Source organism: Hipposideros armiger, unplaced genomic scaffold, assembly GCF_001890085.2.
Source record: "Hipposideros armiger isolate ML-2016 unplaced genomic scaffold, ASM189008v1 scaffold_202, whole genome shotgun sequence".
Lineage (NCBI taxonomy): Eukaryota > Metazoa > Chordata > Mammalia > Chiroptera > Hipposideridae > Hipposideros > Hipposideros armiger.
In genome coordinates this window covers 1024241-1050353 of record NW_017731552.1, presented here as the reverse complement: position 1 = coordinate 1050353, position 26113 = coordinate 1024241, and the positions used below count along the sequence as shown (strand labels likewise).

Here is a 26113-nt window from a genome sequence, read left to right as displayed (position 1 = left end):
TGATGGTGCCGGTTGCCAAAATATTGAAATGTTTTCTTCCCTTGCCTGGCACATGTACCCCATGCTTCTGCTGCCACTCCCCCCCCCCCCCCCCCTGGTGTGCCTACATGTGCAGCTCTTACCTCCAGCTGCCCCTGGAGAGCCTTCACCTGGCCACGGAGGGCCTCCACCTCAGGGCTGCTTGGGGCTGCTGGCTGGTCCTTCAGCGCTTCCTTAAGACTGAAGACCTCCTTGGAGAGCTCTGTAATCTGGGGGGCGGGGGGGGGTGTCAGTGGTCACCCTGAGCCCAGGGCTGAGGGCAGCATTGATAAGAGAGGTGGGACAGAGGCGTGCAGGGGGAAGTCACATCCTAAAGGCTACCAAACTCCGGCCCTCAGGCTAAGAATGGTTTGCACATTTTTAAGTCGTTGGGGGTGGGGTAAAAAATCAAAAGAAGAATGCTATTTCATGACACGTGAAAATTAGATCAAATTCACATTTCCATGTTCATACGGTACATAAAATTTTACTGGTGCACAGCCACAACCATTTGTGTTCATGTCACCTAAGTCTCATGCTGCAATGGCAGAGCTGAGCTCAAAACAATGCCTATTGGGCCCTTTACAGTAAAGGTTTGCCAATCCTGTCACAGAAAGGGGAGGCTGAGAGAACAGGAGGGCAGGAAGCCCTGGGTTTGGGCTGTTCTCTACCCCTTTCTCAAAGGAGATCTTGGGAAAATGACTTAACCCCTCTGAGCCTCAGTTTCCTCATCTGTAAAGTAAGGAGAATCATGGTTCTCATCAGTTACCATGATTCTCAACAGTGATTAAGTTTAAACTGTGCCTGGCAAACATCAGACATTCAATAAATACATCAGGGGCTATTCTTCCCCCAAGGGACACTGGGCAATATCTGGGGGTGTTCCTGGCATTGAGTGGGTGGGGCTGGGGATGCTGAACACCCCACAGTGCCCAGGACAGCTCCCCACAGAGAGTGACTGGGCCCTGAATGTCACTAGTGCCGAGGGGGAGGAACCCTGCTACAAATAAACCATAACCCCTACCACAATTTTATCATCATTTTATAGAGGTGGAAACTGGGGCTCAGAGAAGTCAAGTGACTTGTCCAAGGTCACACAGCAAGTTGGGGCTGGGTGACTCTTTGTGCTAAAGCACCTGGGGCTCTGCAGGTCACATCCACTGCCCACTGACATGCTGTGTGACTTTGAGCCACGCAATTTGCCTCTCAGCCTCAGTTTGCTCATCTGGAAGATGAAGATAAAATGCTTTCTGGCTCTTAGGACTGTGAGGAGATTAAAAGTGATGATGTATAAAAAACACCTGACTCAATAACCAGAGGCTTCTGTTATCATTATTCTTATTATTTAATAAAAGAACTTGGGAACTTGGGTTTGAACCCTGGCGGAACCAATGCATAGATGTGTGACCTTGGGCAAATGGCTTCATTTCTCTGTGCCTCAGTTTCCTCAAATGGGGATAATAAAAGCACCAATCTTATTGGAACTTGATGAGAGGATTAACTGCATTAATCTGTGTTAAATGCATAGTACAGGGCCTGCTATGCAATTAGCCCTCAAAAATTGTTACCGTGGTTATAATTAGTAGTTGGAACAGTAGCCTGTGTGTCTGAGTTGTCCCTTTCCTTCTCTGTGCCTCAGTCTCCTACCTGGAAAATGGGTTCCCAGACCTTTTTAGCTGGGACATTCTTAGGTTCCCTCCAACCTCTGTTGAGTGGAGGCCCCCATTTGAGCACAGGAAAAGAGGACTCACCTTCTTGTCCTTCTCCTTGGCCCTGTCCAGGGCCTCCTGGGCACGGCTCTGGGCCTGGCGTGCCCGCTCTGCCTCAGTACGTAGCCCCCGCAGCTGCTGCTCTGCCGTGGCCAGCTGGGCCTCGGCTGCGTGTCGTTCACTCTTCATGAACAGCGCTTCCCGCTGCACCTGTAGCCCAAGCCCATGCATGACCCTGAGGACACTTGGACCCCAAATATGCCTGGACCCCAGAGTTCCTCTGACCCGTTATTTTGGCCTGAGGGCATTCAAGCCCATTTTGACCTCAAAGAGTTTGACTCAGGGAAGTGCTGGATTCCCCTGGGCACTATGAACATTCTGACCCTGCCAAGCAACTCTGATCTGCTGGCTGTGTGGCCCTTAGGTAAATGACTTAACCTCTCTGTGCCTCAGTTTCCTCATATGTAAAATGAGGATAATTATAGCCTCAACTTCATAGGGTAGTTGTGAGGATAAAATGAGCAAATACATGGAATATGCTTATAGCAGTGCATGGCACACAGTAAGTCCTATATTCGAGTTAGGGGTATTATTATCACCATCACCATCACCATCATCATCATCATCATCATCACTAATGTCCTTTTCTCTGCCAGTCGTTGAAGGTTTGTAGATTTCTTACAAAATGAAAGAAAAAGAGAAGAATTTGGATGAAAAGCAAACAGATGTCCCAAAAAATGATGACTGCATTTTCACAGAAATATCAAGATTGGAGCAATGTTAGAATTACAAAAATTGATCCTGGGAGGAACACTGGCCTTTACAGAAATAACAGCTCCAGGGGAAAATGGACAACAATTAGGTATTCCAATTAGTATAGATTGTCTGCACATTAATAATTAAAAGAAAACTAAACTAATTGATAAATCAAATCAGACTTGTAAAATTTAACCAAGAAGGAAGTGGTCAGGAGGCAGGTAAAATTTAGAAGATATCTATGAAGATGGCCATACTTAGTTTGGACTGTGAATTCTATGAAGAAGATCTAGAGTTTAACTGGTTTAAAAGAGGATGTTCTTGGGCCGGCTGAGTGGCGCATTGGTTAAGAGCTGGCTTGGGACGCCAGAGGGCCCCGGTTTGGATCCCACATATGAAGGCCAGTGACACTGGCCTCTACAGTTAAGATGCTGAACAACAGCTCAACCTGGAGCTGGGCTGCCATGAGTCGCTGGCGACGGCGTAGGCTGCAGCCCCTGCTGCAGTGGGTTGCCATGGGCTACCGTGTGTAGCCAGCAACCAGCATGAGCGGCCAGCAGCCCCAGTGAGCGGCCGTCCAGAAGCCGGTGACTGATCTGCCTCGCCGGGGAAGAGTGCAATGATGGTGCCAACTTGGGCCAGTGAAGCAGCGTCCTCCACAACTAGACTAAAGAACAAAATGACAGCAACTTGTCTGTTTCCCTTCCCCCAATTCCCCAGCACTCTTCCAATTCCCCAATAAAAATCTTAAAAAAATAAAATAAAAGAGGATGTTCTTGGAGAAAAAATAATTCTGGCTGTCATTTTTTAATCATTTGTACCATCACTTTCCTAAGTAGCTAATGTAAATTAAACCACTTAATTTCCATGTGAGGATTAGGAACTATTATTATCTCCATTATATGGGAAACAGAAGCTCAGAGAGAGAAATGCTTTCCTGACAAGTAATGAACGTAGCTTCTTATTTATATATTTGTTGAAACAGTTGTTTTTCTTTTTTTTGTAATATAAGAAAAAAGATGGAGTCAAAGGTCTACCATCAGGGACAAAATAAATACTCCCTGGGTTACAAAACAAACCTCAGCATCAAAATCTCCTGGGTTCAAAATGAGATCAGAAATCCCTGTGCTTGTCCTTCTCCAAAGCATCAAAATGATAAGATAAAATGAGAATTTCAAAGGAGTGAGCTGGGAAAACCACAGGGTCATTTCGACCAGCAGAGAAAATGCATATCAGGTGAAAATATCAGGGCAAAAATCACTGCTTGCAGATAACGGAGTGAATGTTGATCCCCACCTCACACCATACACACAATTACAGCCAAAGCATAAAAATGATTGTGAAACTAAAACAATAAAGATACTGGAAGAAAACATATGCGAATTTCTCCATGACTTTTGGATACACACAGGTTTTATAAACAGATCGCAAAAAGTGCTAATCATTACAAAAAGTTATGGGGTCGAAATGGCCAAAACGTTTTAAAGAAAATACAAGTTTAAACATCCAGGAGATCAGAATGGCTGCAGGGTCAAAGGTCCACCAGGAATCATTGGCAGGGTCAAGTATCTGTGGCATTGAAACCTATGGGATCGAAATATCCCATGGCTGCAGGGTCAAAACAGATAACCAAGTGGCTGGTGGGTGTGCCTGGTGGGGGCCCAGCCATGCTCACCTGGAAGACCTCAGCGCTGGTCTTCTCATGGCGGCGTCCTAGCTCCTCCAGCTGCCCCTCCAGCCGGGCCACATCAGCCTGCAATGCACCCACTATGCGCTCGTGCTCCATGCGGGCCACGCTGCCCACACGCTCTCGCTCCAGCTCTGCCCGCAGCCGGGCATTCTCCTTGCCTATGGCCACCACCTCCTGTTCTAGGCTGGCTGCCCGGCCCCGCAACTCAAGGGCTTCCTCCTGCAGCCGGTGATGCTCAGAGGCCGGCACTGCCGAATGGCGGAGCACCTCCGAGGCCTCGCGCAGCTCTGCCAGGCCCTGCCGAGCCTCCTCGCAGGCTGCGGCCAACTCAGCGGCCCGGGCCTCAGCCTTGTCCCGTGCTTGGCCCAGCTCGGCAGCTGCTGCCCGCTGCTGTTCACCGGTGGCCGTGGCAGTGGCCAGCTGCTTCCGTAGCACCTCCAGCTCCCGAATCTGCTCCAACCGCACCTCTTCCCGTCGAGCCAGCTCTGCCCGTAGGCCCCGGGCCTCCTCCTCAGCCAGCAGCCGGCTGGCCCGGGCCTCATCAAGCCAGGCGGAGGTGCCCTCCAGCTCTCGGAGGCGAAAGTCCCGGTCTCGGAGGTCCTCCCGCGCCTGCTCCAGCGCAGCCCGCAGTTGGACCGTATCACCGCTGCCTCCCCCACCAGCCCTGCTGCCCTCCGCCTCGAACTTGCCACGGGCTGCCTCCAGCTCTGTGGCTGCTTCCTGCTCCCGCTGTCGGAGCGCCTCCTCCAGGCCACGAATCCTGGTCTCCAGCTCGGTCTGTAGCTTTTCCGAGGCCTCGGCAGCACCAGAGTATAGGACAGAGTCAGTGGGGACACTTGGGGAGGTGGCCTCCACCTTCATGGTCTCCGTGCTTGTGAGCTCTCCCTCCACAATTCCCACTCCATTGGCTTTCGTGTCTGGTTCCTCTGCTTTCCTATTTGTGGCCTCTGCTCCCGTGTCCTCTGTCTCCAGGTTTCCTCCTTCTTTTGGAGCTTTTGTTTCTGTGGCCTCAGCCTCTGTGGCCTGTGTTTCCAAGGCTCCAGCTCCTGCACCCTCAGTTTCTGTGGCCTCGGTGTCCATGGGTTTTGTTTCTGTGGCCTCAGCCCCCATGGAAGCTACTTCCGAAGTCCTGGCTTCTACAGTTTCACCGCCTGCAGTCTCATCATCTGTGGTCTCCACTCCATTAACCTTGGTTTCTGGAGCCACAGTGCCATTAAGCTCCATTTCTGTTGGCCCATTTCTGGTGGTCATGTCTCGTGTGTCCTTGTGCTCCCCAGCGGCTGCCTTCTCTTCTCTGGGGGTCCCCTGTACCTCCTGCTGTTCCAGTGCCTGCATGGCCTCAGCATGCTGCCTGCGCAGTTGGTTAAACTCAGTCCGGAGAGAGTTGTAGAGGGCCAGAGGGATGACCTCAGCTGAACCATTCGCCTCCATCTCATCCTTCTCAAAGCACTCTAGGATCTGGGGGGTGGGGTGGGGAGGGAGTCGCCGGGAGCTGAAGTGGCCATAGGGACACAGGGCAGTCTTGCCACCTTCCCTGCCCACACTTAGCCATGTGCTCACCCCAACTCCCTCGAGGAATTATCCCTACAATCTCTCTCAGCCCACTCTTCCGGGCCTCAGTTTCCCCACCTGGACCTTCTCTATCAGCTCCTCGTTCTGTCTGGTGAGGACGGCCACCTGTTCCTGCAGCGAGGTCAAGAGCTCCTGGACTGATGGGCTTAGCTGCTTGGAGAGCAGCATCTCGGCCCCTGGTAGGTGCACAGAGTCAGACCCTGGGGTGCCAAGCAGCTGGGAGTCTGGAGCAGCGGGTTGGGGTCCCCAGGGAGTGAATTACAAGTGAGGGTCAACCTTCCTCCCAGCTTCAAACTCTCTCCTCGCCTGTGGGTCAAGATTCTGTCTCCTGGGACGCCGGGGAATGGGTGGGTGGGAGTGCGTGGGGGGAGGACGGGGTATGGCTCACCTGGAAAGTCGGGTAGCTCACCCTCCTCATCCTGCAAGGTGGCCACGTCATAGCTGGTGTTTTCCCGCTCGTTCTGGGAGGGGGGGTGACATCCAGCTTGGGGTCCTGTCCCCCCTCCTACCCCCATGTCCCCCCCCAGGAATCCAGTAGACAGAGGTGTTCACGGTCTATTTGACTCCCCACAAGCATCTGACTGGCTGTGTTTGGCCCACAAGTATTGAGTGCCTAGGACTATGCTGGGCCCCCAGGAAGATTAATAAACAGCTCAGTCACTGCGCCAGTGTGTGACCATAACCCCAATGATTGAGGTTGTACGTGCAGCCTGAACACACAGGACTGAGAGATGGATGGTGGGGTGCGTGTGTGTGGTTTGGAGTTTGTGGGTCTGCAGTGAGCGCTTGTGTACATGTGTGTGCCTCTGTGAACAGTGGCCCTCGCCTCTCCTGTGTGAGTTCCTGTGATAGTGTGTAGTTCTACACTTGTGTTTTAGTCCACTGTGTGTGCATGGTTACATTTTGAGTGTTTGTGTAGATGTGTGAGTGGTTGTGTTTGTGTATTTTGAGAAATACATGTGTGTATACATGTATTTGTGAGTATGTCATCTGTGTGTGTGATTGAATGAGAAGTGTTTGCTGTGTGCACATATGTGATGTTTGTGTGTGTGTGTGACTGCTTTCACTGATGTGTTTACCTGTTATATGTGTAAGACCAATTTCGTGTGTTTGTGTGATTTGTTCTGAGAAGTATCTATTATGTGTGTGATTGTATGTCTACTGTGTGGGTTTGCATGTGTGTGAGACTGCGTGTATTAGTGTGGTTGTTACGAAATTGCTGAGGCCCCACCCCCCACTCTCCACCCAGCCCACCTCCAGCAGGGACAGTCGGCTCTGCAAACTTTCCACCTCCCGTCCCAGACTCTCCTTCTCCTCCTGCTTCTCCGCCAGCAGCTGCTGCAACTCTTGCACCTGGAGGAGGGCGGTGGAGGCTCAGCCAGTCTCCAGGAAGAAACGCTGGGCAACTGGGGGGGCCGGCTTTTCCCCTACCTGTCTCTCCAGGCTGTGAAGGGAGCTGGCCTCTGCCTCTGGTAGCTTATAAAAGAAGGGGGACAGGGCTTGGATCCAGGCTGGGGGTCTCCCCGGCCCACTTCCTGCTTAGTAACCCTCCATTCCACCCACAGATGTCTGCTGTGCACCTACTGCATGCAGTGCCAACTTTGTGCCAGACCCCATGTTTGACCACTCATTCATTCATTCACTCACTCAAATATTTGTTCATCCTATAAATATTTATCAAGCATCTACTGTGAGCCAGGCAACCATCCACCATGCCTGCCCCTGTGGGCTTACAGTCGATGGGTGAACATGAGTAAAATATGTGGCATGTCTGAAAGCAATAAGTGCTTTGCACAAAAATAAAGGAAACTGGGAAGTGAGTGGGCAGTGTCACAATTTTAAATAAGGTGGGCAGGGAAAGTGTCTTTGACAAAGGGTCTTTGAGCAAAGACCTGAAGGAGGTGACATCTGGGGGACATCCAGACAGAAGGAATAGCACATGCAAAGGCCCTGAGGTAGGACCATGCCTGGTGTGTTGGAGGAACAGTGAGGAGGCCCATGTGGCTGTAGCAGAGTGGGGAGGTGAGGATAGGGAGGTAGGAGTCGTCCTCCCAGAATTGCACCTGGCCCCAGGCCTGTGTCCCTGCTGCCCCTCACCTCCTGCTTTTTCCGTTCCTGGTGCTGCTCGAGGCCCCGGATCTTCTGAAGCAGTCGGCCCTTCTCCTGTCGCAGCCGCACAATCTCCTCATAGGCATCACGATCATCCTGTTGCCCCCACCCCACGACCCACCACCTTTACATGAGGCTCAAGGGCTGTCCCATCCCATATATGAGCCAGAGCTCCCTCCCTCCTTTCCTGCCCCCATGGCCAGGACATCTCTCACCGGCACAGGGACACTGGCGGGGGGCTGAGGTGCCTTCCGCTTCTTAGGGGCCCCTCGCTTTTCATGGCTGGACACAGAGTTCTGGGTGGGAGGGGGTGAAGGGGCACATGGGGGACATGCCAGCCACCCACCCAAATGAACCAACCCAGCCAGCCTCCTATCTGTCACCAGCCTCAATTTTGCCCGCTCTTCCTGTGTGATCCTGAGCAAGTCCCTACTTCTCTCTGGTCCTCACTTATCCCAGCATAAAGGGGATGAGACTACATTCCCTGAGAGTTCCAGATCTTATGCTTTACTCTCTGCCCCTCTCCATGCCTTGGGACTTTTCCCAACTAGACCAGATGTCTACAAATTTCCTTTCCCTATAGAGCTGCGAAGGTATAAAGCTGGGAGAGGAAAAAAGGCCTGACCTGCCTCCTTCCCTGACTACACCAGCCCTCACCAATCTCAGTCCCCTCATCACCTCACCCCAGCCCCATGATTTGGCCCTATCTCCCCAGTGTTCTCACCCAGTTCTGGGAGTTATGCTGTGGGCAATGCTGCTACTTGGTGGCAGCGTACCCTGAAGGTAGCATTCCTCCCAAACAAGTTCTCCCAAGTCATAACCATGAAGCAGGGGTCAATCTCTTCCTTCTCTTCCCACAGAGCTTGGGGCAAGGAGAAGGTAGTGTGTGCATAGGGAGGAGGACTCATTCACTGCTTAGAGATGCATACCTGAGATGATGCCTCGCCTGAGTCATCCTCTAGGAGGGCAGGGGAGAGAGGAAAGCAGGGTCAGGCACTATGTTCTAGGGACTCCGTTCCCTGCCCTAGGAAGGGCACTGGCGAGCCCAGGGGACTTACAGAGCTGCTCCTGATTCCCCAAGAACCAGAGCTTTTAAGGTAGGAATCAACTACTTTGGCAAAATGCTGATAAGAGGAGCCTTGAAACTCTAAAAAAGAGGACAGTGGCATCTCCAGGATGGGGTGAGTGGGATGCCAATTCTAAGGAAAGTCAAAGATCTAAGAATAAGGATCACCCAAGAAAGTGAAGTGGACCCCTAGACTACTCTAAAAACTCTGGGTCTCCTTGAAACTGTCCTGAGTAGGATCAGGGTAGCCATGAAACTTCCTGTAAAACAGTAAACAGGGATACCTTGGAACAATCCACAGTAGGGAGAGAAATGGGTAACAAGAAGCTGAAGGAGATGGAGGAGGGTGCCTGAAATCGCTGAGAGGTGGGTCTTGCATACCACTGGGTGGTGAGGGGCGCTGAGCTGCTTCCTGCAGGAGTTGCAGGATGAGTTTGTCCCCTGCCAGGGCACCGTAGTGAGAAGCATCCTGGCCCAGCGCGTCGGTGATGCCAGTCTGGGCCCCGCCCTGCAGCAGCACCTCCACAGTTTCGGGGCTGGCTCCCTCACAGGCCAGCATCAGGGCCGTCCTACCAGAAGAGGGGGCTACTGAGGGGGTGAGGACATCCTCAAACCCCCATGCCTTCCTCAACACCCAGCTTGGGTTGGGGAGGAGGCCAAGGAGATTCCCCCCAACCAGAGAGGTTGAGAGGCTTGCACAAGGTCACACAGCACACAATGGACTGGCGGGAGGAGGAATGCTCACCTGCCCTGCAGGTCCTGGTCATTCACGGCAGCCCCCTGCTGCAGGAGGAGGCGGCACAGATCTGTGTGACACATCTGAGCTGCTATGAGGAGGGGTGTTGTACCCAACTGGTGGGGGTTGGGAGAGGGATGAAATGAGACATGAGACCCTGGGACACGGGGAAGCCTACATGACTGCCCTTGGGCTTCACTTCAAACTTTTCTACACTTTTCAAAGGGTGCCTGGGATGTTGGCACTTGGTAGCAGCGTACATCAAGTACATTATCTTTTCCCAAAAGATCGCAGAAGCTCACCCGATCTCGGGGATTCAGATGTGCCTTGAAGGAGCAGAGCATTTCTGAGCAGGAGACGCAGCCACCCGCCGCTGGGAAAAGAGAAAGGGGTAAGTGGTAGATAGGGTAAAGCTTAGACATTTTCTGTGGGCCCTCTGTCTGGGTGTGATTCTTATCTTTTATTTCATGAGAAATTCCCACCTCCCCTGGAAGATAAATAATGAAAGTATGAATCCTATTTTACAGATGAGGAAACTAAGGCCCAACCAGGTCCATGGTCACCCCATCGGGTCAGAGGCAAAACCACAATTAAGATCCAAGTCAGCTAACTTCCAGTCCCAAGCTCGTTCCACATTCCACTTGGTTTCCCTCTTAAGCTGGGACGTTGGGCTGATTTTCATGTTATTTCCCCTCTTTGATTCGCCCAGTATTTATTGTGTACCTACTATGTACCAAACCCTCATAAAGAGAGTGTTAATGTTTACCAGAAGGATCAGAGCTCAGTTGGGGTGGGGCAGGCTTCCCAGGGTTTGATCTGAGTTCTGAGTTTTGAAAGTGAAAAGGGGAAGGTAGAGGTTACTGCACGAGCAAAGAGCTTGGTAAGGTCAAGGGTGTGGGAGACGGTATGGATGTCCACGTGTAGCCTCAAATAGGGAAGGGAGGGCTTCATGCTGAGAGGTGTTGCTGGACAAGTTAACAGACTCTATTTGATAGCTGCTGGGTGCCCGAGGGAGTATGAGATTTTGTTTACTGCTATAATCCCAACGCTCAGAACAGAGCCTGATGCATAGCAGGCACTCAAGAAACAGTTACTGAGGGGCTGGCAGAGTGGCGCATTGGTTAAGAGCTGGCTTGGGACGCCAGCTCTGAGCAGCAGGGCCCTGGTTCGGATCCCACATGAGGGCCAGTGACGCTTGCCCTCTACAGCTAAGATGGTGAACAACAGCTCAACCTGGAGCTGGGATGCTGTGAATCGCTGGTGATGGGGTAGGCTGCAGCCCCTGCTGCAGTGGGCTGCCATAAGCTACTGTGAGCGGCCAGCAGCCGGTGTGAGCTGCCAAGTGCCGCCATGAGCGACCGTCCAGAGGCTGGCGACAGATCTGCCTCACCCGGGAAGAGTGCAATGATAATACCAACTTGGGCCAGTGAAGCCACGTCCTCCACAACTAGACTGAAGAACAAAAAGGGTAGCAACTTGTCTGTTCCCCTCCCCCAATTCCCCAATAAAACCTTTAAAAAAAAAAAGTTACTGAATGAAAAAAACCAATGAGCTTCCCTAGCGTGACCAAAGACATCACCACCACTAGGTGGCAGCGTACTCCAACTGCAGGGAATTTTAAAACTGACAAACTCTAAAGCAGACACCAATTTATTCTGTGTTCCCAAGAGGACAGGCATTTCTGGAGTCATCAGTGAAAGCTATTCCAGAATCTCATGGGCATGGTGAACATTATGCTGGGTTCTGGCTCAAGTGAGTGGGTCCCTTCCCTTCCCTCGGGGAAAGAGTTTGGATTTGATGAGTATAAAGGCTGCCTGGACCTTTGGCCCTCCTGAGAGTCCCCAGGAGCTCCTCCAAGGAAATCACACTGGGTCATCCCTCCATCATCCTCCCCCAGGCCTGACATACAGTAGGCTGTGCTTTGGGGTTAGACGGCCTAGGTCTTCCCTACTTTCTCGTGGATGAACCTCAGTCGCCTTGTCTGTCCAATGGGATCATTGTTGGTGGCTCAAGGGTTGCTGAGGCCCAATGCCTGGCACACAGTAGGTGCTCAGTGAGAAAGAAGGAGAAGGAAGGCGGAAGTTTCACAGCAGGTCCCCAGGGCCCCGGGTAGACTAGCCCCCAAGCCTAGCACCCTCTGGGCCATGGTGGGCAGGGTGAGGCTGGCTGCACCCACCTGCGTGATGCAGGGCCGTCCACCCACTGCTGTCCACAGTATCCACCACACAGGACGCCTGGGGACAGGACAACAGGTCATTTGAAGCACAGCCATCCCTCTTCGCTGCTGGTTTCTCTAGGAACTGCCCCTCCTTGGCGCCGCTATATCTCAGGCTCCTTGCCTCACCCCTTCCTCCCCTTCCACCTACCTGCTCTGCGGAGCCTGGCTCAAGGGCCAAGTGACTTTTTCTTATGAAAGTTGGTGAGGAAAAGGTAATAGCTAGGGGCTCAGAAGCAGCTGGGGGTTTGGGGAGGAGATGGGAGGTCCGGGAGTGCCTGTGGCTACGAGAGTTCCTAGGGTTTGGGAGAAGCTGGGGCTCAGGAAATATCTGGTATTAGGAGTATGTCTTGTGTGCGGAAAGTGTCTGAACACTCAGGGAGTACCTGCTTGTCCAAAAAGTAGCTGTGGCTCAGGAGTAAAAGGGGCCAAGGAATATCTAGGATTCAAGGAGTGTCTGGGGAGGTCCAGGGAATTGCTAGGTTTTAGGAGTAGTCAGGGCAGGAGAGTTTCTGAGACAGCAAAGGAAATGACCTGCAGCAGTTGCTTTAAGCACTGTGGTTGCCCATACTTGGCCGCCAGGTGGAGGGCACTGTAACCTGAAAGGGAGAGAGAATTTACTAGGGCTCCAGACACTCAAGGATCACTGGCTGCTCTCCAACCTGTGTCAACTATTTGTGATGACTTGGTTTCCCTATGTCTAGAAAGTCCCCCAACCCAGGTACTTGTCAAAACCAGGCCACTTCCTGTGGTTAGAGACTCTCCAAGTCCCAGCCAGTCTGTGTTCCTGACAATCTTATCTCAGCCACATTCCACATCCACCCACTCTCTGATGCCCTACCGCCCCAGCAACTTCCCATACTCCTAGCTACTCTGTGCGTTCAGCTACACCAAAGCACCAGCTATGCCCCCAGATTCCACACTTGTTCTACATTTCCCAGCTAATCCTCATACCCTTGCTACGCTATGTGCCATCTATGTCCCTGTCTCTGATATTCTGCAAAGCCCCAGCTACTCCAACCATCCTGGCTACTATGCCTGCTGCCTGAAGCTTCAGACATGGCTATGCCCCATGCCTACTTACCGTGAGCCCCAGCTACGTACTTTCTTTGGCCATGCATTCTATCTCACCTATTCCCTCAGGTATCTAAGTCATATACCCACATTCACCTTTTGTCCCAGCTACTCCCAGTGCTGCAGCTACCTCTAAACTCCAGTTACTCCACACACTTCAGCTATTCCCTGCAAATTCTAATTATTCTCATGCCCCCAGTGACTCAAGCTCTCAAGCTCACATACTATTCTGTTACAACTACTTCCTCTGACTCAAAAACTACCTGAGTCCCAGCTACTCCTCATCTACAAGTTGACTCACCTTGCTCGGTGCCAGCCACAGTCCCTGTCCTTGGGTACTTCAGCCTGACATGCCCGTGGGGGCACTAAAGGGAACCCCCTTCTTTAGCAGAACACAGGTCATGAAGCAGGGCCTGGCTGGACCCTCAGGCTGGGCGCCTGGTCTGAGTTCTTCCTCCCACCCCTGGGGCCCAGCGGGCAGTACCTGCCCCGTCTGTACTCATGACATTGGCGCCATGTGCCAGCATCACCTCCAGACAGCTGTCTGCACCCCTCATGGCCGCCAGGTGGAATCTGGAGGTCAGAGGTGAGGAGTCAGCCACAGAGTAGCCACCCCTCAGCCATCACCCCCCAGGCCGTAGGCACTCACGCGGACTTGCCCTCGGAGTCCAGCTTTGTGGGCACCAGCCCCTTGCGGATGATGAGTGACGCCACCCGTGTGGCGTCATTGTTCTCCACAGCCTGCAGCAGCCGCTCGTCACTTTTGCCCCAGTCCTGGCTCTGTGGGGCACACCCAGAGGACCATGGGGCTGGGCAGCCACTGACTCCTCCCCACTACCCCTGGCAGGGGCTCCAGGCTCTCACCTCCGCCCCCGGGCACTTGCCTGGCGCCTGCCTCTGGCTGCAGGCTTTGGGATGGGGCAGGGGCCGCAGGGCGGGCAGGAGCCGAGGTCAGTGGGGCTGAGCCGCAACTGTAGGGGGAGGGGGTCCTGGGCAGGGGCCTGAGAGTGTCCCCCAAGCCTGTGCCCCTCAACTTCTGCCCCGAGGCCAATAGCCCCAACTGTCTCTCCAATACCCAGTGCCAGCATACTCCCATGAAACTATCCCAGATCAGCCCCCAGCATCTTTCCAAAAATTGTCCCCCATACCTAGGCCCCCAGCCTGTTCTCATAGTGAAAAGTCACCTTTCCATCACCCCATCAAACTTACCCACACGTCTTTCCAAACCACCCTCAGTAGTCTTCCAAAGGAACCCCTAAAACTGTCCCTTTAAATGTCCCTCAGAACCATCTTCTGCCACTGATCCTTCTACCACAGCCCCTGAAATGCCACAATTGTCCCCCAAATGTCCCCAAAGATGTTCCCCAAAACTAGCCTGAAATGCACTCCAAAATGTCTCCTCCAAGTTCCTGATGTGTTCTCCAAAATCAGCCCCCTAAATGACCCCATGGTCTGTCCCAAAAATGTCCTCCCCCCAAGTTTTTCTCAAATGTCCTCTAAAATTGTTCTCCAAATGTCAATCTTTTCCCAAAAACCCCCCAAATAGCATCCAAACTGTCCCTCAAGTGACTCCATCCAAAACTGTTCCCCCAAATTATCCCTCCAAATGCCCTCTCAATTCTACTAAGTGTCTTCATCTGTCCTCAAAGTCCCCATCTGTCTCCTCAAATGCCCACCCCCGTCTCTGCCCTCTCCCTGCTCATCCTTCTGGTTTTGGGGGTGGGGGGGATCTAGGCCCGGCATAGTCAGGGGGCGGGGCAGGGAGGGTAGACTTAGAACCTGAGTCCCACCCAGTCCTGCGCCCCTACCCGTGTCCCTACCGTGAAGGAGGTGGCAGCACACAGACACAGCTGCTTCATGGCGTCCAGAGCGCCGGGTAGCCGGGCTCCGGGAGGCGATCAGGCCGGAGGAGCGGGAAGGGTCTGAGGGGCTGGCGCTATGTGCCAAACCCAGCACTGCCCCCTCCACCACGTGCCCCCCTCCCCGTGCCCCCTCCCCCACCATGAGGGGAGAGCCAGGGAGGGGTCTGGGCTCTGGGGGAGGGGCACCGCCCTGGCTGCTCTGAGGAGGACCTGGCTCACTCACCCCCGCAGGCTGCCCACGGGAGCGCTATGGATGCGCCTGCCTGCGTGGTCTCCACCTCCTCCCAGCAGCCAAGCTGGCCAGGGGTCACAGGTGACTCCAGACCTGAGCCGTGGACAGACAAAGCCTCCCACTGCCACCCTGCCATCCCACTTACTCACCCATTCATTCATAAGCTCCATCATTCATGCACTCACTCATCCATCATTCACTCATTCATCCATTCATTCATTCATTCATTCACTCAATGGGCCAGTGGGGCTCTGCAGTCTGACAAACCTGAATTTGAATCCAGGGACCTGCCCTCTGTACCCCCTGCATGTACCACCTATGTGACTCAGCCAAGATACTTACCTGTTCTGGACTTCACTTTCCTCATCCAGGAAATGGGTTTCATAATAAACAGTAGCTACTGCAGAGGGTTATTGAAGGACCACATGAGATACTATAAGCAAAGCACTCAGCACAGTGACTAGCACATAGTAAGGGTGCCATAAATGTGGATTCATTCATCAAACAAAGATGTGGTTGGGCCCATGTGCATATCTAATGCTGAATCCTGGGGACGCAGGACATAGTAGGTGCTTAGTTAAATCACTGAAACATAGAGAGGACACAGCCTTTGGCTCTAACTCCAAGGGGCTGGCTTGTCCAGAAAGGAGACTGAGATGGATCTCTGGGCTCAGGCCTCGGATTTCCAACTGCTATTGGCCTGTCCTCCTGGATGCTATACAAGCTCAGACAAAAGCCCCCTGCAGTGTGCCATGGACACTGCCGTCCCCCCAGAGGCTCAAGCCAAGTTCTGGCATCATTGGACCCCTCTCTCTGACCCCACACCCCATCCACCAGCCAACCCTACCGACTATAAACTATGTCCAGGTTCACCCCTTCTCACCCGTGGTCCAGTCCCATCACTGAGGGCTCCATCTGGGGGACACCCCTTCTCTGGTCTCCTGGCTTCTGTCCTCGTCCTCTTTGTCCCTTGGCCACCAACTTCCTAAAGCCTGCATCAGATCCTCTCTCTCTCCTGCTCAAAAGCCTCCAGCGACCTCACTCAGCATAAAACGCAGGAAGTTCTATGGCCAGGGATCTGCAAACTGTGGTCCCGTGCCAAATCCCACCCCTGCCTGGTTATGTCTGGCTCAAGAGCTCAGAATGACTTTTTACACTTAGAAGTGGTTGGAGGTAAGAAAATAAAAAAAAGAATGCTATTTCGTGACACATGAAAGTCATGTGAAATTCACATTTCGGTGCCCAGACATAAAGTTTGAGTGGGACAGAGCCACACTCATCCATTTACAGACAGCCTATGGCTGCTCTCAAGCTGCAAGGTCAAAATTGAGGCCGGAGGGCCCACGAAACCACAAATATTTACTGTCTGGCCCTTTACAGGAAAAACGTGCCCACTCCTTCTCTAAACAGTCTGCCAGTCAACTCACTGAGCTCATCTCTACATTATTTACCCTGGTCCAATCCATCCTGCCGCAGCGGCCTGCTTTCTGGTCCTCTAACAACCCACCTCTGAGCCTTTACTCTAGCTGTGCCCCCTGCCTGGAGCACTGACCCTCCCCTACCGTCCCTCCCCCACTGTCCACATTGGTGAGTCCTTTACTGTTGTCTGCACTAGAAGACACCCCTTCAGAGAGCCTACTCTCATCACTCTCTAGCCCCTTAGTAGAGTTTATTTCTCCTTCATGGCTCTTATCAACACCTGACGTCACACTGTGTACCTTTCCAAAAATATTCTGTTTCTTCTCGGTCTCTCCCCTAGAATGTCACCTCCACATGGGCAGGGACTTGGGTCCATCTTGGTCACTGCTGTAGCCCCAATGGGTACTGGGAATAGATCTGGCGGGGCCCAGTACAAAATGAAAATGTGGGGACTCTTATTAAAAAATAAAGAATTTCAAGACGACAAGAACAGAGCGTTAAACCAAATGAGCACCTACAACAGGGCCTGGCATACAGTAGGTGCTCAATAAATGTCTGTTGAATGAATGAAAGAAATGGTTGACTCTGGAAAATAAATATGAGATGGGGGAGGGAGGGAAAAAGAGAGGGAGGGAGAGGGAAAGAGCTTTGCCAGGAAGCCTTGAGGCATTGGGAGTCTACAAATTTCTAAAAACCCCAACCTTCTTTCTTGTGGGATTTTTCTAAAACCTGAAATAAGGGCAGGAGGTTGGTGGGAGTCTGGGCTTATGGCTTCAGTTAACTCCCATTTGATGGATGGAAATGCTGAGGGCCAGAGAGGGCCCTGGAAGGCCCAGAGCAAGTATCAGATCTGTTGGGGATAAGGCTAGTATTAGAGAAGCAGAGTGGAGTGGGGAGGGCACAGCAAGCAGCAGGGAGGGACTAGAGAAAAGGTGTGGGGGCTGAACTGTGTGTGCTAAAGAGAAGGGAATAAAAGATCTGCAGAGACATGAGGTGGGACCTCTGCAGTCATGGGTGTTTGCTTTATTCCCTCGGGGAGCTGAACAAAAGCTGAACCTGACTCCGGCTGCCTGCAAGAAACTGGAGACGGGCAGGTGGAGGGAGGGACAATGGCAGATGCCCAGTGTGTGTTGGAGGGGATAGAGGACAAGTTCTCCCCGACTTCCTCCTCCAGGCCTTCCAGCTGCTGCTAGGCTCCAGCCCTGCTGGCCCAGCCCAGGCTCCTTCCCACTCAGAGCAAACACTGTCCCCACCCCCCAGGCACCCCCAGAGACCCCTCACACCCAGTTTGACATTTAGCACTGTCCAGTCCCCCTTCCTCCCCGCTTTCACTTTGTGCCTCGTATCTTTCAAAACACCCATGCTCCAAATTAGGTGTCTTTTTTTTTTTTAGTTGCACAAAACTTTTTGAAAGATTTGATTTCAGTATAATTCTGCTCTTGAAATTCAACAATTATTTGGTTTGGTTTACCACAGGCTACAACTTTTCAGAAATTCTTGGGAGCCAATGTGAAAAATCTAAGTTAGGAATTGAATCCAAACTGGAGGAAAACTTCTAGGGTCATTCCACAGTAAATGAAGCTGAACCCATGTCACATTTTGTAGGAGGTTAATGAGCCATTTATTCATTTATTTCTCTCCATTTCTCTCTTCTCTTTCTCCCTTCTCTCTCTCTCCCTCTCTCCTTTTTTTCTTTTCAATCAGTGCACTTCTCACCCTCCTTCCCAAAGCCCAAATCATGTTCACAGTAACATGAGGGAAGCCTGGTGTCTAACGTCCAAGCTGTGTGACCTTGGGCAAATTCCTTAACCTCTCTGGCCCTCCATTCCTCATCTATAAAGTAGGGGTTAATAAAAGCCACTACCTCACAGATTTTTAAGAGAATTAATCATACTAGTATCTGCAAAATACATGGTTATCTATTTATAGTATTTGAATACAAATAGATAAAAACAAAAATAAAATGAAATACTTAAAAATTAATTCAATGACATTCAATTTTAAAATTAAAAACATTAAATTAAAATAAAATAAAAATGAAAGGAATGTTAAAATCAATAATAAAAATAAATAGAATAGTTAAGTTGGAAAAACTGAGGGAGGCCACAGAATAGGTAGTAACAGACCCAAAGTCACCCACCTTGTCGGGGACAGGATTTGAACCCAGAGCCACCTGACTTTAAACCAGGCTATGGCCCTGCCCCCTCTTTCTGGCTTTCAAGGACTCCTTGGGCTTGGACCTCTCTGCCCTCAGCTCCCTTTCACGCTCTCTGCTCCAGCCAGAAAAAGCTGCTCATCATCCTATATGCCCCTGAATCATCCAGGCGTGGTCCAGACTCCGAATCTTTGCCCACACTGGTCTCCGTCCTCCTCCTGTGTGTCTTCACTTGTCTAAATCTTCCTGGTCCTTCTAAGCACCTCCCCAGCGCTGCACCCTCCAGGTAACCTCTGTGATTGCTCTGGGCTATGCCTGCTGAACAGGAGGCCCTATCACGTGGTAGAGACACTAAGAGTTCTGAAGTCAGGCACATGTAGGTTTGAATCTCACTGTTGCCACTCTGCTTTGTGACCGGGAATGGTGACTGAATCTCTCTGGACCTTGGTTTCTTTGTGCCGCAAGTGTGAAATCAAGCCTAACCAAGCCCAGCACAGAGGGGCACCCTGACTCTAGATGCAAACCCTCACTTAGGTCTCTTAATCTGTGCACTGGACAGGCCCCCACACTGGCAGGAACTGGGGGAGTGGGGGACAGGAGAGAGTGGGAGTGACTGAAGAAGGAGCATTTCCCTCTGGGGGTACACAGTCCATGATATAGCTGCAAGGGAAGCCAGCTCTATCCCACCTCAGGGCCTTTTCACTGGCTAGTCCCTACATCTGGAATTCAATTCCTTCAAATAAACACACGAAATCCTCTCTCTTTCCCTTATAATCTTTGCTCTAATATCAGCTTCCTGGCGAGAACTTCGCTGACAAGCTGCTTTAAAATTGCAACCCTCTCCCCTGCCCTGGACTCTCCAATTTCCTTTCCTTGCTTTGTCTCTGTGACACAAAACATGCCTTTTCCTTCATCTATCTTGTGTAGCGTCCATCTTCCCCACCTGGCTGTCAGCTCTGGAGGGCAAAGATTTCTGCCTGTCCTATTCACTGTGATTTGTTCTGTGCCTAGAACAGTGCCTGATACAAATGTTTGCTGAATAAATAGTCAAAAACAAGAGATAAGAGTCCCTCAAAAAGTGAGTCCTCAGAAAAGCAAGTGGTCACTATAGCTGGGGAGAGCACAGATCTTCTGAAAGAAGTGTTATTGGAGCCAAATTGGTAGGGATGGGGAGGGTTTGATAGGCAGTAATACCGGGAGAGGGCATCCCAGGTGGAGGGAGCAGCCTGGGAAAAGGTACGGTGGCTGGAAAGCTTAAACAGGAAGCAGTGGGGACATCAGGGCAGCAGGGGGCAGTAGAGAGAAAGGGAAGGGGAGGTGGCCAGACCCTAAGGGGTAAACTTGAACCTGTGCGTGGTGAGGAACCATGGGAGAGTTTTGAACAAGGAGGGCCCTGGTCACATGGACGCTGCTAAAAGAAATCTGTGGGCAGAGGACAATGGCCCACAGGCCCAGTGGATCTTCAGTCAGGCCATGGAGGACAGGAACCTGAGGTTGGGGGACATCAGGCATCTCAATGGCTTCAGACTCACCTCTGTTTTCTTAAATCGTGCCCGGAGAGTCTTCATGGCCAGCGTCCAGTGTTTCTCCTCAATCCAGGCCACCTGGGAAAGTGCAGGGGGTGAGGGACATCAGTTCTGGTGAGCAGGAGCGTCAGCTGCCTCCCCCTCCTCAAAAGGACGACTTCCCCCTCGCTAAGCCATCCTAGCACCTGGAGCAGGACAGAGACCTACCTGCTCCACCTCCTAACTGCTGCATGTCCTTCAGCAGGTCACTTGCCCTCTCTGACTTTCACATCTCTCATCCTTAAAATGAGGAAGATAATCCCTTCTTGACCAACTCGTGGTCAGTTTCCCATGAGGTCCCTACCACAGGGCCAGCAAACAATAGGTGCTCAATAATGCACCTCACTAGTATTCCCTGTGGCCCAAGCAGATCAAGCCTTTTCTGGTCTCCAAGCTTTTATCTGTGCAGTTATTTCTACCTGCCTTTCTTTTTTCCTTCTCTGGTGAACTCCTATTCATCCCACACAGCCTAGTTCCAAAATCCCATGTTCTGATCAGCTTTGCCTCTCACCAGTAGACAGAGCTCTAACTCACCAAATTGGGCTCCCCCAGCCATGGATCCACAAGCTCAAAGTGTCTGGGCTGGTTCAATCTTTCTGAATACTTAGGGGCTCCTTGGGGCCAGGCCTAGAGCTGAGGCTCTTAGCACAGATGATTATTTTTGGATAGTCGGAGAGAACATCCTTGCAGCTAAGTCCCCCCTTACACCAGCCTAACTTCTGTGTGAGTGAGAGACTAGACGCAAGTAACCCAAGGCATGTGGAGATCTGGGGTGATGGTTGTGTGCATGTATGTGCACACACACACAAGCATGAGGTGTGTGTGTGCATGCACGTCTATGCATCTAGGCTTGTTCCGTGTCCCATGCACACGTGGGTATGGAGATTAGGCAGGGATGTCTTGAAGGAATGTTTTGCTAGTTATGTGGCCAGGGATTCCTTCCTATATCTGAGCAGGATTGCACCTGTCCACCTGCCCATGACTTCTCCAAGCCATCCTTCCATCTGCCTACCTACCCATCTACTCATTTGTACATCCATCTTCCTGTCTAAGTACTTGTACATCCACCCACCAACTCACCTGCCCAACTCATTTTTCTCATGGTTTTCATGTACCCTTCACTGTGCTCCACTCACCAACCACCCACCCATCCACCTATCCATCCATCCACCTCCCTAACCACCCATCCATCCACCTATACACCTACGTATGTGCTCACCCACACATCTAACACCCACCCACTCATCTATTCACTCATCCATCCTCATCCACCCTCCACTGACTTATCGACTTACCATACATCCACCTTCCCATCCATCCATTAACTCTATCTACCCACTGTCCATCTACTGCCCATCCATTCATTCACCCTCCATTCACTCAATGTACTCCTTTGCTCACCACCCCCACCCCCACCTGTCTTTACCCCTGTCTAAAGGACTCAATCACACCCAGAGCAGAGTGTAATAAGACACCCAAGAGAGGAGTCCACAGGTTGCTTCAGCAGGAGGGAATCTGTGGGCTTGGGGGAGGGGGAAGTGCCCTCATCTAGGGAGCTGCTTCCTGGAAGAGGGGATGGTATATAAGCAGGGCCTGAAAGCCAGGCAGGATATTGAGCAGCAGCAGCAAAAGAGGGTCCATACCCTAGACAAAGTCAAGGCTGGGAAGTGGGAGGTATGTGCATGAACCACTGTGTGCATGTGTCAGGGTGCCTAGGAGGCTCCTCAGCGTGGCTGGGACACACACCGGCTTCTCCTTTCTCCCACATACCAGGGCTCGGGGACAAGGAGCCCAAGACCCTAAAGGGAGCCCCCATCCAAGTCCTCCCTCCCTTTCTTTCTCTCCTACCTCCTGCAGCTCCTGTGACTCCAGCAGCAGGCCACCAGTGTTCACTGCTGGCTCCGGTTACCTGCTTCCAGCTGGGCCACCAGCTTGCACCATCAGCTCTGTGCGCTCAGCTAGGACACCTGATCAGCTCTTAGCGGGCAGCTGCCCCAGGGGGCTGGGGATGAGCCGAGGGAGGAGACAGGTTGGCAGCAGGGCTGCCTGTTGGCCAACCGGCTCTGGCGGGAAGACACGGACGTTCTTCCCTATCACTGGACCGATTTCAGTTTCCGGAATGAGCCACCCTTTTTCTCTTCTCCCAGCCTTTGCATTTGCTGTTCCCTCTGTCAGGAGCACTCTTTCTGTACCCCATGTCATCCCCAACTTGCTCATTCTCCCCATCTCACTCCTACTCACGCTTCAGATCTTTGCTACAACATCCTCTCCTCCAGAAAGCCCCAGGCTGGGTCAGGTGTCTCCTCTGAGCTCCCTCATTTTCCCGATGCCCTCATTGCACCCCAATCACACTAAGTCACGACTGCCCAGTCACTGGTTTGTGTCCATAGTTACCACAAGGTGCCACCTTTGTTCTCCAGTGCCTCCTCAGCACACAGTAGGTACTCAACACGTGTTTCTTAAATGAGTCCTCAAGGCCACCAGCCCCGATGACCTTAAGCAGCTTCTCTAGCCTGTTGGTGCAGTCTGGACCTGTCCTGCTGAGTGGAGATTATCATCCACCTGAATAACATTAAGATAACTTAGAGTGGTGTCCAGGACCTTCCCTAATGAGGCCCCAAGTTACTCCGTGCCACAGGTATCCTACACCCGTAACTTTATAAACTTCTGAAATGTGCAACGATAAGAACCCAGGAAGCCCCAGTCCTGGGTCGCTTCTCTCTGACTCTATCCTCGTGGAGGAGTGGAAGTGGAGCATCACTTTACTAATGTGTAAAAAAGGGGAACTGGCTTGTGTTCCTCCTTTTAGAGGTGGCTGGAGAACTCTCACGTAGACGGCAGCCCTGGCTTCCCACCCAGGTCACAGCCCCTTCCCCGTTCCACGCGAACTTTCAGAAGTAAGCCGGCTTCTTTAACCAGCAATTAAGATGGCGCCTGCGGCGTCAACATGAGGCGCATGCGCCTTGGAGGGAGAGACCGGGCGGTTCCTCGTTCCTCCCCGTCCCGCCCTGCTTCCGGCGGAAGTGGCCTCAACAAGGGAAACTTTATTGTTCCCGTTGGGGTGGCGAGAATGTCGGTGAATTACGCGGCTGGGTTGTCGCCGTACGCGGACAAGGGCAAGTGCGGCCTCCCAGAGGTGAGCGCGGCGGGAGGTCCGGAAGGCCGCCCCTTTAAGGCGGCGGACCGGGCGGGGCCGGGCAGCAGCGGGGCATTGTGGGAATATCAGGAGGCACCGAGGCTAGACAATGGGAGGGACTTTCCAGTGAGGAGGGGGCGGGAAGTGACGCCCCTAGCATACCCGGGGGCGCGAACACGCCCAGCTTCGGGTCCGCGAGGCTGGCACAGAGGAAAGGAACATCGTGAGGAAGTCCTGAAGTTCCGATAGGGGAGCAAGGGATGTAGTTCTAGGCGCAGGGCACTGGGGCAAAGGCAGGGATGTGGGAATAAACATTCTTGGGGAACAGATTAGATCAGAGAGGTTTCCAGAATCTGGTCAGGACCTGCCCCAAATGCCAGCCTAAGTTGACACTTTATCCTGAGGGTGATGGAAACGGGTTTTGAGCTGGGGAGGAACCTGGATGGATGTAAATATGTGTCAGAAAGGCCCCTCCAGCTACTCCGAGAGGAAGCCCACTCCATACACTGAGACTTTGGACTTGTCACTTCCCTTCTGCGCTTCCTCTCCCCTTCTGTAAAGTGGGGGAAGATTGCCCCCATCCCATAAAGGCTAGTCTGCTCAGGAAGTTAAGGAGTTCTTAGATGGTGTGAAGCTTCCTGAAGCCCCACTCCTCTCTTGCCAGTATTCACATTATTCCACAAACATTTATTGAGCACCTGCTGTGCCATCAGGCACTTTCTAGGTCCTGGAACCCTAGCAGGGAACAGATAACCCCCTCATTCCAGTGGGGAGACAGGCAGCAGCAAATAAATATAAGAAATGAGATGGGAACTAGGGAGAAAAGTAAACCTGTCAGGGATGAGGAGAGCTGGGGGCAGCATTGAAACCAGGTGGCCAGGGACACATCACTGAGATGGCTTTTTCTTTTTTTTTAAAGATTTTTATTGGGGAATTGGGGGGATGGGAACAGTGCTGGGGAATTGGGGGAAGGGGAACAGACAAGTTGCTGTCGTTTTGTTCTTCAATCTAGTTGTGGAGGGCGTTGCTTCACTGGCCCAAGTTGGCACCATCATTGCGCTCTTCTCTGGCGAGGCAGATCAGTTGCCGGCTTCTGGACGGCCGCTCACTGCGGCTGCTAGCCGCTTACGCTGGCTGCTGGCCACACACGGTAGCCCATGGCAATCCACTGCCACAGGGACTGCAGCCCAAGCCGTCGCCGGCGACTCATAGGCAGCCCAGCTCCAGGTTGAGCTGTTGTTCAGCATCTTAGCTGTGGAGGGCAGTGTCACTGGCCCTCATATGTGGGATCCGAACCGGGGCCCTCTGGCATCCCAAGCGAGTTCTTAACCATCGCGCCACTCGGCCGGCCCGAGATGGCTTTTTCAATGTCTTCTATTGTGGTAAAATACCTCTTTCATAAAATTTAACATCATAACCATTTTTAAGTGTACATTCAGTGGTATTAAGTATATTAATAATGGTGTGAAGCCATCACCACCATCCAGAACTTTCTCATCTTCCCAAACTGAAACTCTGTCCCGTTTAAACTCTAATTCTTTCTCCCCCAGCCCCTGGCACCCACCATTCTACTTTCTGCCTTTATGGATTTGACTCCTCTGGGGACCTCATATAAGTGGAATCACAGTATTTGTCCTTTCGTGTCTGGCTTATTTCACTCAGCACAATGTTCTCAAGGTACATCCAAATTGTAGCAGGTGTCAGAATGTCCTTCCTTCTTAAAGCTGAATAATATCCCAGTGTATGGATGGACCACATTGTGTTTTTTCATCCATTGATGGATTTGGGTTGCTTCCGTGTTTTAGCCATTGTAAATAATGCTGCTCTGAACCTGGGTGTACAAATGAGGTGACTTTTGAGCCAAGACCTAAAGGAGGTGAGGGAGGTAGTCTGAGGAAAGAGTGTTTTAGGCAGCAGGCCTCCAGGAGAACTTAGGCTTTTACCCGGAGGAAGGTAGGAGCCCCAGAGCACTGTGGGCAGAGGAGGGAATGACTATAAGCCTCCTTTTCAGATCCACTCTCCTCCCTTGGACAAGGCAGGGGCAGCTCTTCTGTGGCCAGTGGCCTTACCGCTATGGGACACGTTTTGACTACTCCTTTCTGCTCTCTCACACAACAGATCTTTGACCCCCCCGAGGAGTTGGAGCAGAAGGTGTGGGAGCTGGCAAAGCTGGTCTGGCAGTCTTCCAACGTGGTGTTCCATACGGGTGCCGGCATCAGCACTGCCTCGGGCATCCCCGACTTCAGGTCTGTGAGTGTGGAGGGGAAGTCAAGGCAGGACCTGATAACTTCCAAGGGCTTCCCCGTGAGCTACAGATGCCCGGGCATCAGAACCCATCCTGCTGCCCTCCCCGTCAGTGAATCTTGAATAATCTTTCCATCCCCTGGGTGATGGGGATAGGAAAGACCCCTCCCTTTTAGACTTGTTCCTTTAAGTCTCACCCAACATCCCATTCACCCCACTGGCCAAAACTTGGTCGCCCGATCATTCCTAGCTACAAGGGATGCTGGAAAATGTAGTCTTTCATCTAGGCACACTGAAAATGTCTAAATATTGGGGTACTATTCAGGGTTCGGCAAACTTTTGAGACGGAAGAGCCGCCAGGGGTCAGCAAATGGCAGCTTGCGAGCCACAGGCTCTGAAGTAAAATTGAAAATGAAAATAAGGGCCGGCCGAGTGGCGCGATGGTTAAGAACTCGCTTGGGATGCCAGAGGGCCCCGGTTTGGAGGGCCAGTGACACTGCCCTCCACAGCTAAGATGCTGAACAACAGCTCAACCTGGAGCTGGGCTGCCATGAG

The 26113-nt window shown here is 52.1% G+C and overlaps 2 protein-coding genes across 11 annotated transcripts in view; one reads left to right on the top strand and one right to left on the bottom strand.

The window, feature by feature from the left end:
* The window catches only part of ANKRD24 (ankyrin repeat domain 24), a 23506-nt gene extending 439 nt beyond the window's left edge, over window positions 1-23067 (bottom strand). The window contains exons 1-21 of one of the 9 annotated variants that reach the window (XM_019653556.1): window positions 22573-23067; window positions 22027-22180; window positions 20146-20217; window positions 13830-13916; window positions 13595-13725; window positions 13430-13518; window positions 12406-12470; window positions 11833-11890; window positions 9959-10029; window positions 9666-9772; window positions 9302-9489; window positions 8784-8812; window positions 8070-8150; window positions 7843-7950; window positions 7177-7221; window positions 7000-7098; window positions 6134-6206; window positions 5803-5921; window positions 4159-5631; window positions 1770-1937; window positions 123-248 (exon numbers count right to left, since the gene is read on the bottom strand). In XM_019653556.1, coding sequence (XP_019509101.1) covers window positions 123-248; window positions 1770-1937; window positions 4159-5631; window positions 5803-5921; window positions 6134-6206; window positions 7000-7098; window positions 7177-7221; window positions 7843-7950; window positions 8070-8150; window positions 8784-8812; window positions 9302-9489; window positions 9666-9772; window positions 9959-10029; window positions 11833-11890; window positions 12406-12470; window positions 13430-13518; window positions 13595-13725; window positions 13830-13916; window positions 20146-20181 — 3153 coding nt within the window. In that variant the 5' untranslated portion in view covers window positions 20182-20217; window positions 22027-22180; window positions 22573-23067. Of the gene's footprint in view, window positions 1-122; window positions 249-1769; window positions 1938-4158; window positions 5632-5802; window positions 5922-6133; window positions 6207-6999; window positions 7099-7176; window positions 7222-7842; window positions 7951-8069; window positions 8151-8783; window positions 8813-9301; window positions 9506-9665; window positions 9773-9958; window positions 10030-11832; window positions 11891-12405; window positions 12471-13429; window positions 13519-13594; window positions 13726-13829; window positions 14735-14765; window positions 15898-15922; window positions 16548-20145; window positions 20218-22026 lie in introns of those variants that run through there. The other 8 variants (XM_019653554.1, XM_019653555.1, XM_019653553.1 and 5 more) reach the window with 8 other exon arrangements.
* A 147-nt stretch (window positions 23068-23214) lies between these two features.
* The window catches only part of SIRT6 (sirtuin 6), an 11442-nt gene continuing 8543 nt past the window's right edge, over window positions 23215-26113 (top strand). Inside the window, exons 1-2 of one of the 2 annotated variants that reach the window (XM_019653530.1) lie at window positions 23215-23314; window positions 25433-25560. In XM_019653530.1, coding sequence (XP_019509075.1) covers window positions 23249-23314; window positions 25433-25560 — 194 coding nt within the window. In that variant the 5' untranslated portion in view covers window positions 23215-23248. The remainder of the gene's footprint in view (window positions 23315-25432; window positions 25561-26113) is intronic. The other variant, XM_019653531.1, reaches the window with a different exon arrangement.